This window comes from Balaenoptera borealis, assembly GCF_965194805.1.
Source record: "Balaenoptera borealis genome assembly, chromosome: 11".
Classification (NCBI taxonomy): Eukaryota; Metazoa; Chordata; class Mammalia; order Artiodactyla; family Balaenopteridae; genus Balaenoptera; species Balaenoptera borealis.
The window spans coordinates 11,345,382-11,361,510 of record NC_138868.1 but is presented as its reverse complement, the minus strand read 5'-3'; the positions used below and the strand labels follow the sequence as shown (position 1 = coordinate 11,361,510).

Genomic DNA, 16,129 nt, shown 5'->3' with positions numbered 1-16,129 from the left:
CAAAATATTCGCTGTTACCCGGAAACTAACAAAGCAGTAAACTTTCCTTTCATTGCTTAAGAGATAGTAAACACAGCACGGGAAAGAACAAGGGATAAGAAACACAAGAGATGAACAACCAGAAGTTAGCAGGTGAGCATCTTGGTCAGCTCTATGATGACCAAGCTCAGCATGACTAAACTATCAACATCTGCGGGGAAATCCTACCATTTTCCTTTAAGAAAAATCAAAACATAATTAGATTGTTCTTTTTAGTGAGTCTATGGTAGCAAAATAAAGATTTTTCACAGAAAATATCACATATAATTATTATTTTTTTCATGTGCCTCAAGCATGAAACAGCTCTGGCCACCAACGCAGGCACCAAGCTGGGTTGAACAAAGGGCTGTACGCCCCTCTGCCCCGACTGATATAAGAGCAACACCACCCATCAGGTGTCTCTTTGCCCACTGCCAGGGGGTTTCACATATAATGTTTTTGGCAATCTACGAAGATTGTTGGTTTCAATTCCACCAGAAAAGAGTTAAGTAAGAAGATGCCAGGAGAAAAGAAAAAAGTCAGGACAGATTCAAACTGTGAGTTGTAATAATCCTGACTGATCTATCAATAAAATAATTATTTCTCAAAATTTTAAGGTAGTCAGTTGGCATTAAAAGCCAAAAGGATAACTGATAGGCTCCTAAGGCAGAGTTTCCCAACCTTAACAACGCTGACATTTTGAGCCAGCCACCTCTCTGCTGTGGGGCTGCCCTGTGCACTGGCAGGAGGTTAGCAGCGTCCCTGGCCTCTACTCCCTAGATGCCACCAACACCACCACTCCTCAGCCTTCACCAAATGTCCCCTTTGGGGCAGAACTGCCCCCAGCTGAAAACCAGCACTCCAGGAGAAATTCTGCCGGATGAGCAGAAGCCTGAGACATCCAGGAGACAGCTGATAGTTAAATGACAATGACAATGAGGGACAAAATAAGATGTGCGCATAAGAGGGGCAAACAGAATGTTCCCCAGACACAATACTCTTTGCTCCCTACCTGACTCTGCCAGCATCTTCACAGCCTTGGCCTTGGCCAGCTCCAGGGCTGTGACCCAGCGCTGCCGCTCTACTTCCGAGCTCGCCTTCAGATGGTAGGTCTGAGCACCCCCGTTGGAAATGATGAAGTTGCAGGAGTCCTCCACCGTGATGTTGGCTGTGGCGAGGTTGATGGTACCACGGCAGGTATGTCTCATTTCTGCCTTTGACCTGCAATAACGAGCCAAAGACAAGCTAAGTAGAAAGCTGATGCGTGGTTTATCCTTCCTCACATTCCATTTCATAACTCTAAGCCTTTCGAAAATACAGCAGTCTTAGGAATTAGCCAGTTGTAATATTTCCCTCAAATGGCTCCCTAAAATTCAAAAAACAATCAGTAGGGATTTCCTTTCAGAGCCTATAAGATGTTATTGCTCTGCTGTCCCTCTCACCCTTAGCTTTTAAAAAATAGGCTTCACTGAAGGATAACTACATACAGTATTAATCCAGCAATTTTAAGAGTACAATTTAGTAAGTTTTGACAAATGTATACACTTGTGCTACCACCTCCACAATCAAGATGTAGAACATTTCCATCACCCCAGAAAGTTCCCTCATGCCCTTTTGCAGTCAGGAATTACCTTTTACTTAGCAAGATATAATTATGAAATAGTGCTTTATAAACTTATGCAACAAAATTCTGTATAATAATCTTATTCTCTAAGAATAGCTCCATTTTACACGTATTGAACAACCCATTCCCCCAACTATAACTCAGCCCAAATGAAATTCTCATACTACTCTTAACAACTATCTTGCAGAAGTGTAAGGCACCCTTAGACGTTTAGAGTATTAAATACTGACTACAGCTCAAATGATATGAAATAGGAATAACTAGCTTTCTGTGGGAGTAAAGAAAGAATAATCATTAAAGAATCACCAGGTGGTATAATCTTTCTGGAATATATTCTTTCCTAGGGTCCACTGACCTCTATTGGTGGGAACTCCTAAGCCATCCTATTAATAGCTAGGAGAGATTCAGCAAATCTGTTCTCAGAGGACTGGGTATAAAAATTTTCCCCATTTCTACTGACTGACAGTTCTATTAATAGACTAACTTTTGAACTTTACAGCACTGGTTGGTGACAACAAGCTACAAGAGACCTGGCATAAAAGATCAAGCTGCCAGCACAATTGAGTGTACAGGGCAAACTGTGCTAATTTCCCCCACCCGCCGATTATGCCCAGGGACCTGCATGTTGAGACTGCAGTTTTCCCCTGACCAACTTGGAACATAAAGAGGTCAAAGTCCTTTGCCAACTGCCACAGTGCAAAGCAGAGCCATTTCTCTTTCACGAGTGCCAAGCGGCCAAACATACCTGGCACATCCAGAATTCCTGCATGCCAGAGATGACACACACTCCAGCTCTGGAAACTAAGATTTGGTGGCTTTGAGAAAGTCTGTGTGCTGTGTTTAGGAAGACAGATTTGCTATCGTTCGGTTTGTCCCATGAAACTGGTTTTTCTTCCTCAGATGCACAAATGAGCAGTATGGGATGGCCGGGATGGGGGCGGGGGGGGGAACGGGTCCTCAATAAACCAGGCCACTTTCCATCGCGCCCGCACCTGCCACACTGTAACGTGAATCCCTGGTTTTTCTATTCTTACCTCCCCTCCCCTGCCCCCAAGCTTCAGTTACATTATGAATAATGCAGGCTGAATTACAGACCCACAGCTGACAGGCCAGCTCACCCTTGCTTTCTACTCCAAAGGTGTTACTTGGACCGTCTACCACATTCCTCACAACGTGTTGGTATTTTCCACAAGCCACTTCCTAGGAATTTCTTCTGCTTCGGTCATCTTCATGAACTAAAGAAGTTTCTCAAATCACATAACGTCTGTAGCAGTTTTTAAAATACCAAAGAACTCTGGAAGTAGGGCGGGCTTAACTTCGGAGCTTTTGGGTTCAAGCAGGTACACCTATGCTTATAAATGATTAGTGCAGAAGCGAGAAAGACATGCTTTTCAGAGTGCAAGATGAGTTCTTTAGGCACCTCAGTATTAGGTGGTATTTTCTGGTTAGTAAGGTCTTCCCTGAAAAGGCCAGCAGAAATAGTAACTCAGTCTCTAGAAGCTAGCCAGGAAAACTAATACTATGGGCTTGTCACGATGTGTCTAGGAGAGCTGGGGTTCTACATATGGTTTTAAGTAACCAGACATCTGTGTAACTTTGTGAGGAAGAACAGGATAGGTAAAAAGAAGGCATGCCAAAGCCTATTAGGACAGTTCATCAGAGCACGGGTCTAGGAAGTACTCAGTTAAAAAGAAAACAGTATTTTGTAAAAGGTATATACAGGATACGATTGGTTTTGGAGGCATGAAAAGCAGGAGGAAAGACAAGTTAGCTAAATAAGGAGATGGGGACCCAAAGAACCTGTTTGAAAGAATAAACTACCAATTCGTTGATAGGAAGTACTTCAATGTGATTTTGAGGGTAGTGCGTAGATTTGATAACTTTGGATCCTGCTGCTTGGTTGGTGTGTGGGTGGAACCATCTTAGCTGGCAAGGACAGGCATGTGGTATATTTCCCAATATGTGGTTTGATATGTTTTGGGAGTAGTTTTAGCTGTAGTCAGACAGGTACCACTAGCTATTGTAAGAGAGAAGTGAAAAGTGGTTACAAGTACTTAAAAGATAGCAACATATAGGTTATTACTGGCCAACCAAGATCAATACTGATCAAGACTGGTACCGATCAAAGACTTAACTGGGCTAGAAAGTAGATTTGATTAGGAACTTGGATGAGGAAAAATGACCACACATTAAGGCCCTCAGCTGATACACAACTTTTGAAAATGGGGAATCAGTGTTAACAGTGACTTACAAGCCAAGTTAGGACATGAATCAATTGAACATTAGAATGATGGCCAGTGTAACAGGAAAACATGAACCTGAGTAGGGGAAAAACTTTGGAGCAGACTAAAATTTTAGATTTGTGATTTAACCTTAAACTGATAGTCCTGTATGAGTAATTAGAAAGGGTTAAAATGAAAATCAATTCTGAATATAATAATGCAAACAATATACATAAGCCAAAGCAATCCTGAGAAAGAAAAACGGAGCTGGAGGAATCAGGCTCCCTGACTTCAGACTATACTACGGAGCTACAGCGATCAAGACAGTATGGTACTGGCACAAATACAGAAATATAGATCAATGGAACAGGATCGAAAGCTCAGAGATAAATCCACACACATATGGTCACCTTATCTTTGATAAAGGAGGCAAGAATATACAATGGAGAAAGGACAGCCTCTTCAATAAGTGGTGCTGGGAAGACTGGACAGCTACATGTAAAAGAAGGAAATTAGAACACTCCCTAACACCATACATAAAAATAAACTCAAATGGATTAAAGACCTAAATGTAAGGCCAGACACTATAAAACTCTTAGAGGAAAACATAGGCAGAACACTCTATGACATAAATCACAGCAAGATCCTTTTTGACCCACTTCCTAGAGAAATGGAAATAAAAACAAAAATAAACAAATGGGACCTAATGAAACTTAAAAGCTTTTGCACAGCAAAGGAAACCATAAACAAGGCGAAAGAATGGGAGAAAATATTTGCAAACGAAGCAACTGACAAAGGATTAATCTCCAAAATATACAAGCAGCTCATGCAGCTCAATATCAAAAAAACAAACGACCCAATCCAAAAATGGGCAGAAGACCTGAACAGACATTTCTCCAAAGAAGACATACAGATGGCCAACAGACACGTGAAAGGATGCTCAACATCACTAATCATTAGAGAAATGCAAATTAAAACCACAATGAGGTATCACCTCATACCGGTCAGAATGGCCATCATCAAAAAATCTACAAACAATAAATGCTGGAGAGGGTGTGGAGAAAAGGGGACCCTCTTGCACTGTTGGTGGGAATGTAAATTGATACAGCCACTATGGAGAACAGTATGGAGGTTCCTTAAAAAACTAAAAATTTAACTACCATACAATCCAGCAATCCCACTACTGGGCATATACCCTGAGAAAATCATAACTCAAAAAGAGTCATGTACCACAATGTTCACTGCAGCTCTATTTACAGTAGCCAGGACATGGAAGCAACCTAAGTGTCCATCAACAGATAAATGGATAAAGAAGATGTGGCACATATATACAATGGAATATTAGCCATAAAAATAAACGAAACTGAGTTTTTGTAGTGAGGTGGATGGACCTAGAGCCTGTCATACAGAGTGAAGTAAGAAAGAGAAAAACAAATACCCTGTGCTAACACAGAGATATGGAATCTAAAAAAAAATTGTTCTGATGAACTTAGGGGGAGGACAGGAGTAAAGACGCAGACATAGAGAATGGACTTGACACGGGGAGGGCAAAGGGTAAGCTGGGACGAAGTGAGAAAGTAGCACTGACATATATAGACTACCAAATGTAAAACAGATAGCTAGTGGGAAGCAGCTGCATAGCACAGGGAGATCAGCTCAGTGCTTTGTGTCCACCTAGAGGGGTGGGAGGGAGATGCAAGAGGGAGGGGATATGGGGATATATGTTTATGTATAGCTGATTCACTTTGTTATACAGCAGAAACTAACACAACATTATAAAGCAATTATAGTCCAATAAAGATGGTGAAAAAAAAAAAAATGAAATACACAAGTATTCACAATTAATGTGGCTTAAGCAGTGAGGATGTGCTAAGGTATCTTCCACTGTGTTAGAGACCAGATAAGCATGTGTTCCTATTTCAACAACCTCCAACTCCCATCTTCAATTTCCTCTCAAAATTCTTTAAGAGCCAAAACAATGGAGTTGGTGGAAAAGAGATTCGTTCACCCGAACCCTCCTGGTGGCAAAGTGACTACTGGCAAAGGAAAAGAAATATAGAGTGAGCCGTTCTTAACAACACTGTTTTGGGGCCCAAATAGAATGGTCTTTATAAAAAGATTTCACTTAGAAATGCCATTATATTAAGCAAAATCTCCCTTAAAGGGAACTTCTATACACTTTGTATAAAATATACATAGTATCATGATCTATAAATGTACTAGCTATGGATAAGTAGTTATCTCTATATCTGACTGATCCATGTAACACTAACCTGGGTTTTAGGTTGTGTTGGTGTGAAAAGAATTAGTTTCAAATCCTGACTCAAGACCTTGGGAAAGCTGCCCAAGCTAAGTCTCCGTTTCCTCACTGGTAAGATGGGAATATCTCCTAACTTCCAGATTGTTTTGGGGAGTCAAAGAATACCATATGTAAAACACCTATCCAAACTGTCCAGCACTCAGGAAATGTTTATGTCCTGTCTCCAAATCCAGTGTCCTAACCTCTCTATCTATAGTAACATGAGTAGCCAAAAGCATGTTATGCTGTGGGAAGATTGTGGGTCACCGTAAACATATATTAAACATCCCAAAACAAGCATTTCTGAACAGAAGTAGTCATACAAAAGACATGGACTCTTCCCTTAATGAAACTTAAACCTCACTGACCAGAGAGACCCCAGAAATACTGGATGGAACACTTAATGATTCCCATGGGAGGAGGTGGGGCAGGCAAAAAGAAACACTGGAGTGCACTTCTCCATTCTGGTCTGTCCAGAAGGCGAAAGCCTAGGCAAATCTTGAAGAGATAAAGAGAGGGGACAGATACCGAGGCCACCCTACGCGTGGTGTCCTTGTGCCTGAATGTGGAGAGAGCAAAGGCGGGTACATCAAGGGCTGCTAATAACCTTGAATTCTGGAGACCAGGCACAGAGAGCTAAGCCTTGGGACTTTTTACAGTAAGTTCCTTGGGAGCGGTGCCTGGACTTTGCCCTCCCATACGTGTCCCTTAAACACCTACAACAGCGCCTTCCTTGCAGAATTAATCATTGCACCCATACGCTGTTGGAAACACAATGGAAGAGAAGATGCTCTCCGAACAACTGGAAGGGCCAGGGACCGAGGGGAAGGTATGGCACCAAGGGTGGGTCACCCAGGTGGAGCGGTAAGTCCTGGAGCGTTCACTTTCGTGATGGTGGACTCGTGTCGCGGGCTGTCAACGCGCGCAAGTGATGAAAAGGGGCCTGGGGCGACCTTGGCTGCTGTGCGGGCTGGAGAGGGTGACGGCGCGGGGGCTATGGGCTGCAGTGGGGGACGGCGCCCCGGAAGCAGTTACCTGTAGTAGCTCAGGAGCCCGTTGCTCAGCACGAACCACCGCCGCTGGTAGCCTTTGATATAATTGGTCCATTTGAAGAGCCAGCCCTCGCGAGCAGAGCCCGAACCCCCAGCGCCCGAGCCCCCCGCCGGCGGCGCAGGAGCCGGGCCCGCCGCCGCCACTCCCCCGGCCCCGGGGCCCGGGCCGCCCGCAGCCACCGCGGCCACCGTGCCCGGGGCGATCCCGGAGCCCGGCCCCGAGTCTCCGCGGCCGCCGGCGCCGCCTCCTCCCACCATGGGGGGACCGGCGCCGCCACCGCCGCCCGGGGCCGCAATGGCTGCCGGGCCCGGGCCCACTACTCCTCTCAGCTCCGTCGCCGCCATGAGCCGCCGCCGCCCGGAGATACAGGACCGGAACCGCCTACGAGAGCCGCCGTCGCCGCCCGGAGGGCCCCACTTGGCTAGCGCATCAGCCGCCGCCGCGCAGCGTCCCCGCCCAGCCAGGCCGGCCGCGGGGAGGAGGGCTCTGCCGCCGGGAAGGAGGAAGTCGATTGGTGCCGCTGAGTGTCACTTGCGGAAGACCCCTCGGACATTGGCATTTCTCTTGGGCCTGTCATTCCACCAGCGCCCAGTGAGAGCCCGTGGTGGGACGCTTCCGCCAGGAACGCCGTTGATTGGTGCAGGTGAAGGCCAATCAGACTCATGAAAAGCTCATTGGTGCTTTCCCGAAGTCTCCGGCGCTCAGGGAGGACTCGAGAATGCAGACTACCCAGCCAGTCTGATTGTCGATTGGCTAGTATTTCTGCCACTCATTTTAGTTTATGCCCCCGTCACCGCCACGTCACCCCCTCCCATCACTCTTCTCCTCGCCCCTCTTCCGCCCTTACGGATTGGTGGTTCGTATCAGCTGCTCAACCTTTTCTACCATTTGCTGAACGAGTTGAGGAGAAAGGGGAGGAGTGTAGTCTTTACAGCCTCACTTTCATTTTTTATTGGTTGGAATGGATGCCACTCACAAGTCGGCGGAGAGACGGAGCGGTGGTTGGAGATGATTGGTTCCGGGAATTGTCTGTGCAAGCAGGAGCGTAGCAATGCTAACCAATGAAAGAAACAGATTGAGAAAGGGGCAGGCCAGGGCAGCCAATAAAACCAGGGAAGGGCACTTGCGGGGCGTGCCCGTCTGCTTCCACCTTCGGGGAAGTTTGTGAGAGGCAAAAGCGAGTCAGCTTCTTAAAAGCGTTTTTTGATGTACGCGCAGTGTTGGGAGTCCCTCTCTCTGAGTTAGATTTCCATAGTTTCTTGCTGAGAAGAGTACTTCTCAGTAGTCAGCCCCTGCCTAAGTCTCCCTTCTAGGGCCCCCTTCTAGCAGCTGGCTCCAAGCTGGAGGCCTGAATTCCTGGGGAGCCCAGAAATGTCTTCCCCAGTTTCCTCCTGAATCCACCGTCCTAATTCCTTTGCCTGGTTTGCTCATCGTCGCACCACACCCCTTATCTCTTGATTGTAGACTGTCATAAGCTTCTCCTAATTCTGTTCCACGAGTTGCTGACCCAGCTGTGAGGAGAAAATAGACTGGCGAAGACCTGAGTTTACATGTACTTCCGACCGGCGTCTCTTAACAGTCCGAAAGGCCCTTGTTGGTATTAGCATCATAAGCGCACATGTGTATGCTTAACTTTGCACAGAAAATAGTTATTTTAGATAAATTGACTTTGTTCACACATTTATGAAAGTCATAAATTCAGTAACTCATTTAACATTTAGACGTTGTGAACTGTTGTTACAAACGCAGCTTTGAGGGGAACCCGGTATCTGTTACATTTTGCTAGTTTTGCTGGACAAGAGAAATAGCTGTTAGAAGTTGTAAAACAAATTGCTTTTTCTTGGCAATGTGCTTCACGGTATCAGGAAAATAAAATATTTCTTGAAAGATCCTTTTTCTGAAAACGTTTTTAAAAGAAGAGAAATATCTATTGAATTCTGGAGAGACAATGCACTTCGAAAATCTGCAGTTAGATGTAGGCTATTTGGGATTAATTGTTGTTTTAACTCAACTAAAGTGAATTCCTTTATGCTTGAGTCCTGCCTTTGCTACTTACTGGCTCTCTGGCTTTGGAAAAGTCATTTAAGCACTCCAAGCCTCAGTGTTCATTTTTGTTAAATAGGAATAAAGCCTTACAGCGATACTGTTGTGATTAAATGCATACGAACGTGTTTGATAAACTAAACAGCTACAAAAACGTAAGTTGTTACAGGGGCTGGAGGAACCAGATAAACAACACCCCCAAGGAGACAATCAAGTAAATAAAAAATGTGAGATATTCTATAAGACAACTGGTTTTACAGAAGATAAGATATAAAGATTAAGGAAAAGTGATATCATAACAGAGTCACGTGGTGATTGTTGTAACTTTTTTTTTTTTTTTTAATTTCAAAAAGAAACCCACACAATCAAATGTTTGACTGGATTCTGGTTCTGAACAAACAAACAAACAAAAAAACCCCCAAAAAACTGCTTTTCAGACATTTGGGGGATAACTGGGGAAATTTGAAAATGGACTGGTATTAGATAACCTAATACCAGTAAAAAGCAGTTATTACATTTGTTCAATGTAATATTGGTATGATGTATATGAATGAAAGCATCTTTAGAATCTGGAGAAATGTCAGCCTCTTTAATAAGTGGTATTGGGGGGCTTCCCTGGTGGCGCAGTGGTTGAGAATCTGCCTGCCAATGCAGGGGACACGGGTTCGAGCCCTGGTCTGGGAAGATCCCACATGCCGCGGAGCAACTGGGGCCGTGAGCCACAACTACTGAGCCTGCGCGTCTGGAGCTGGTGCTCCGCAACAAGAGAGGCCGCGATAGCGAGAGGCCCGCGCACCGCGATGAAGAGTGGCCCCCGCTCGCCGCAGCTAGAGAAAGCCCTCGCACAGAAACGAAGACCCAACACAGCCAAAAATAAATATAAAAATAAATAAATAAATAAAAGAGTACTATAAAAAATAAGTGGTAAAAAATAAGTGGTATTGGGGAAACTGGACAGCTACCTGCAAAATAATCAAACTGGACTACCCTCTCACACCATACTGAAAAATAAATTCAAAATGGATTAAAGACTTAAATGTAAGGCCTGAAGCCATAAAACTTCTAGAAGGAAACATTGGCAGTATGCTCTTTGACATAAGTCTTAGCAATATTTTTTGGGCTATGTCTCCTCAGGCAAGAGAAACAAAGAAAAAATAAACAAATGGGACCTAATCAAACTTAAAAGCTTTTGCGCAAGGAAGGAAATTATCAACAAAATGAAAAGGCAGCCTACTGAGTGGGAGAAGGTATTTGCAAACAATATATTTGATAAGAGGTTAATATCAAATATACAAAGAACTCGTACAACTCAACATCAAAAAGCCAAACAACCCGATTAAAAAATGGGCAGAGGATCTGAATAGAAATTTTTCCAAAAAAGACATACAGATGGCCAACAGACACGTGAAAAGATCCTCAAAATCACTAATCATCAGGGAAATGCAAATCAAAACCACAATGTTATGTCACCTCACACCTGTCAGAATGGCCGTTACCAAAAAAATAGCGAGTGTTGACGAGGATATGGAGAAAAGGGAACCTTTGTGCAGTGTTAGTGGGAATGTAAATTGGTGTAGCCACTATGGAAAACAGTATGGAGGTTTCTCAAAAAATTAAAAATAGAACTGCCATATGATCCAGCAATCCCACTTCTGGGTATTTATCTGAAGAAGATGAAAACACGAATTCAAAAAGATATCTGCACCCCTGTGTTCACTGCAGTATTGTTTACAACAGCTAAGACATGGAAACAGCCTAAGTGTCTTCTGATGGATGAATGGCTAAAGAAAATATGGTATACACACACGATGGAATACTACTCAGCCTTAAAAAAAAAGGATGAAAATTTGAATTTGCAACAAAATGGATGGACCTGGAGGGTATTGTGCTTAGTGAAATAAGTCAGACAGAGAAAGGCAGGAAAGAAAGTATGTTATCACTTATACGTGGAATCTAAAAAAAAAAAAAAAAAAAAGAACAAACATAACTAAACAAAAACAGAGTCATAGATAGAAAACAAACAGGCAGTTGCCAGAGGGGAGGGGGCTGGGGGAAGGAGAGAAATAGATGAGGGAGGTTAAGAGGTACAAGCTTCCAGTTGCAAAATCAATTAGTCATGGGTATGAAATGTATGTACAGTGTGGGGAATAAATAATTATGTAATATCTTTGTATGGTGACAAATGGTAACTAGACTTAGTGTGGTGAACATTTTGAAATATACAGAAATATCGAATCACTATCTTGTGTAACAGGAACTAACATAGTGTTGTAGGTCAGTTATACTTCAAAAACAAACAAATGAATAAACAAATTCGTAGAAAAAGAGATCAGATTTGAGGTCACCAGAGGCAGGGGTGGGGGAGGAGCACTTGGGTGAAGGCAGCCAAAAGTTACAAACGATTAGCTACAAGATAGATAAGTACTAGAAACTGTAATGCACAACATAATCAATATAATTAATACTGTATTATACATGAAAGTTAAGAGTAATTCCTAAGAGTTCTCATCACAGGAAAGAAAATATTTTTGTTCTAGTTCTTTCCTTTTGTATCTATATGAGATGACAAATGGGTTTATGGTGGTCATCATTTCATGATGTATGTAAGTCGAATCATTATGCTGTACACCTTAAACTTACACAGTGCTGTATGTCAATTATATCTCAATAAACCTGGAAGAAAATAAATAAATAAAAACAAAGACAAAAACAAAAAAAAAATTCGAAGAAATGTTAGGAGTCTGTTGATTTCTTTTGCAATGTTCAGAAAATGAAAGAAAGAAGGAAGGAAGGAAGGAAAGAAGGGAGGGAGGAAGGGAGGGAGGGAGGAAGGAGGAAAGACAGGAAGAAAGAGAAAAGTAATACAAACTTTGAAATGCTCACACACACATATCTATATATCTACATCTGCGTAACTGTATATCTATATATAAAGCAAATAGGCAAAATGTTAGTTGTTGAATGTTGGTGAGAAGCATGCAGGTATTTTTTGTACTAGTATCTCTACTTTTACTGTATACCTGAAAACATTTTTAAAAGGTTGTCAAAGGCTGAGTTGAGTTAATGTTGTTGCCCACCGCTGCCTCCAGAATACAGTCCCGATTTCTTAGCCTGGCAAGTGAGCCCTTTGACAGTCTGGTGTCACTTCTTTCCCAGCTTCTCTGACTCTTTTGTCTTGATATACTCCACTCTCCAATTAAGTTGATCCCTATGTCTTATCCACATTTGCCCTCCACTTTCCCTCCTTTCTGGCCCAACATAATACTCTCCCTCCGTAGAGTCTGCTCTGAATTCCCTGCCTAGAATAATGCCCCTTCCTCGCGATTCATAGAATTTCCTGTGATGTTCATTGTCTTGCTCTATAGTTATTTATGTTCCTGCCATATCACCCCTACTCGAGGGTGAGTTCCTCCAGTGTGTGATCCATACCTGTTTCATCTTTGGTTCCCTCATGACAGCACACAGCCTAGCATATTCATTCATTTCACAAATATGAATTGAGCATCTCCTATACAATCTCCAGGCTTTTGCCAAGTGTTGGGGGCAGAGTAGTGAATGTACAGATAGGCTCTATTTCCTCATGGAACGTAAAGGATCTTGGGGACAGGCAGGTATTAAACTAGAAGCATACAAACGAATATATACAGTATTTGCATAGAGAAAATATGTACAGTAATGATATACCTAAGGTAACATGGAGAACAACCAAGGTGCTATGAAAGAGAATGACGGTGTAAACTGTTTCAAATAGGGATTAAACTCACTTTAAGCAACTGGGGAGGAGTTAGAAAAAAAAAGAAAGGATGGAGATAGTCTTTCTTGTGTGAAGACCTGAGGGGGAAAAGAGAGGCAGTACCTGAGGTAGAGGGATTAGAGGTGGAGAGTGTAGATGTGAAAGGCCTACAAGTCCTCCTGAGGAGCGTGGGTTTTATTATAGGTACAACAGGAAGCAATTGAAGGGATTAGGAGAGTGAGCCTGTTTTTTTTTGGACCCACCATGTGGCATGTGGGACCTTAGTTCCCCGACCAGGGATCCAACCTGCACCCCCTGCAGTGGAAGCGTGGAGTCTTAACCACTGGACCGCCAGGAAAGTCTGTGAATTTGGGTTTTTAAGATTCTACATATAAGTAAGGGGCTTCCCTGGTGGCGCAGTGGTTGAGAATCCGCCTGCCAATGCAGGGGACATGGGTTTGAGCCCTGGTCCGGGAAGATCCCACATGCCGCGGAGCAACTAAGCCCGTGCGCCACAACTACTGAGCCTGCACTCTAGAGCCCGCGAGCCACAACTACTGAAGCCCACGTGCCTAGAGCCCGTGCTCTGCAACAAGAGAAGCCACCGCAGTAAGCCCGCACACCGCCACCTTGCCGCAACTAGAGAAAGCCCCTGCACAGCAACGAAGACCAAACGCAGCCAAAAAAAAAAAAAAAAGATTCTACATATAAGTAAGATCATACAGTATTTGTCTTTCTCTATCTGACTTATTTCACTTAGTCCATCCATGTTGTTACAAATGGCAGGATTTCCTTCTTCCTCATGGCTGAATAATATTCATATGTATATATAACATTTTCTTCATCCATTCATCCATTGACACACAATTAGGTTGTTTCCATGTCTTGGCCATTGTGAATAACGTTGCAGTGAGGGGTGCAGATCTCTTTGATGTACTGATTTCCTTTCCTTGGGGTACATATCCAGAAGTGGGATTGCTGGATCACATGATAGTTCGATTTTTAATTTTTAAGGAACCTCTATACTGTTTTCTATAGTGGCTGCACCAATTTACATTCCCACCAACAGCTATGCACCCCTTTCTTTACAGGTCCACTTGTGCTTTTTTTAAAAATATCATTTAGATTTCTACCCTATGGTCTGGTGTTTTATTTTATTTTACTTATTTATTTTAATATTTATTTATTCATTTACTTGGTTGCGCCAGGTCTTCGTTGCACCTCGCAGGCTCCTTAGTTGTGGCTCGCAGGCTCCTTAGTTGTGGCATGCAAACTCTTAGTTACGGCATGCATGTGGGATCCAGTTCCCTGACCAGGGATCAAACCCGGGCCCCCTGCATTGGGAGGGCAGAGTCTTATCCATTGCACCACCAGGGAAATCCCCCCACTTGTGCTTTTTGCCTGCTTTTTCACTACTCTATTTGCCTCCAATCTATCTTCCCGAATTCTCCTCACACAATAGCAGCCAGAGTTTTATTCCTACAAGTCTGTTCTTTACCTGAGTTCCCTGCTCAGTAATCCTCAACAACCCCCATTGACTTACAGGCTAAAGTCCCAATTACCCACCTGACTGTCTAAGGTCCTTCACTACTGGTTCAAACTTTCCTTTCCTACCCCATTGTTTTACTCCTCTGTTCAGTCCAGACTGGTTTACCTGCCAATCACCAATGCTTTGGACATTTTCGCTTTCATGCTTTTTAAACATAGGCTTTTTAAGAGCAGTTTTAGGTACACAGAAAAATTGAGCCAAAAGTACAGAGAATTCTAATATCCCCCATCCCCACACACGCACGGCCTCCCCTACCATCAAGAGCCAGAGTAGTACATTTGTTATAATTGATTATCACCCAAAGTCTATAGTTTACATTGGGGTTCACTCTTGATGTTGTACATTCTGTGAGTTTTACAAATGTATAATAACATGCATCCACTATTACAGTCTCATGCAGAATAGTTTCCCTGCTCTAAAAATCCTCCCTCCTTCTCCCTGAACCCCTGGCGACCAGTTATCTTTTTACTGTCTCCATGGTTCAAATCCTGCTTTTGCTAAGTGAATGCAATCTTGGACTGTTGGGAATTCCCTGGCTGTCCAGTGGTTAGGGCTCTGAGCTCTCACTGCCGAAGACCTGGGTTCAATCCCTGGTTGGGGAACTAAAATCCCTCAAGTTGTGCCGTATGGCCAAAAAAAAAAAAAATCTTGGACTGTTTACTTGACCTCTCCTAGTTTCCTTATGACCATATTAATAGCATCTATTTCTCAAGGTTTTGGGGAAGGATTAAGTAAAAACGCATGAAATGTGCCTGGTCTATAGTAAATAATCAATAAACGCTAACTGCAATTATTAATGATTTAAGATTATATTTGCAGCACAACATAACTCATCAAGGTGGGACCCACAGGTCTTCCTTGAGGGTATGACAGGCCTAGAAATACTGGAACTTTATATGAGGCACAAATGGATTAATAAAGTGAGGGAATAGCTTTTACTAAGTGTTAAGCACTTTTACAAACGTAATTTCATTTATTCTTTGTCACAATCCAGTTGTTTTGCCATCCCTTTTACAGATGGGGAAATTGAGACTCAAACAAGTAAAATAACTTATAAAAGCAAAGCCAGCATTCAAACACAGATATGAATAGGCCTTCAGCCTTGGCAGGCTTCTTACTGCTGGTGGCTTGGAATCTTTTTTTTTTTCTTAATAACAGAAACTATTCAAATAGTTAAGTCATGTGTCATCCACACAATGAACTGATGTTTAGTTAAAATTGATAACAGAAAATAGAATTAGTTTCTTTTATTTTTAAAAAGTATCACGGGCTTCCCTGGTGGCGCAGTGGTTGAGAATCTGCCTGCCAATGCAGGGGACACGGGTTCGAGCCCTGGTCTGGGAGGATCCCACATGCCGCGGAGCAACTAGGCCCGTGAGCCACAATTGCTGAGCCTGCGCGTCTGGAGCCTGTGCTCCGCAACAAGAGAGGCCGCGATGGTGAGAGGCCCGCGCACCGCGATGAAGAGTGGCCCCCGCTTGCCGCAACTAGAGAAAGCCCTTGCACAGAAACGAAGACCCAACACAGCCAAAAAAAAAAAAAAAAAGTGTCACTAGCCCTGCCCCTGTTCTTGTTCCTCCCAGGAACT

General features: G+C 43.3%; 1 protein-coding gene and 1 pseudogene across 4 annotated transcripts in view; both read right to left on the bottom strand.

Moving 5' to 3' along the window:
* OSBP (oxysterol binding protein) overlaps positions 1 to 9,265 on the bottom strand; it is a 36,206-nt gene extending 26,941 nt beyond the window's left edge. For 2 of the 3 annotated variants that reach the window (XR_014231355.1, XM_082341133.1), the window contains exons 1-2: positions 7,199 to 9,265; positions 1,031 to 1,239 (exon numbers count right to left, since the gene is read on the bottom strand). Coding sequence is in view for 2 of the 3 variants with exons in the window: in XM_082341133.1 (XP_082197259.1) it covers positions 1,031 to 1,239; positions 7,199 to 7,560 (571 nt within the window). In the remaining variant the exon portion in view is untranslated. The remainder of the gene's footprint in view (positions 1 to 1,030; positions 1,240 to 7,198) is intronic. The other variant, XM_082341134.1, reaches the window with a different exon arrangement.
* The window catches only part of LOC309605418 (olfactory receptor 10V1-like), a 105,357-nt pseudogene that overhangs the window by 23,671 nt on the left and 65,557 nt on the right, over positions 1 to 16,129 (bottom strand). The gene's annotated exons all lie outside the window — the stretch shown is intronic.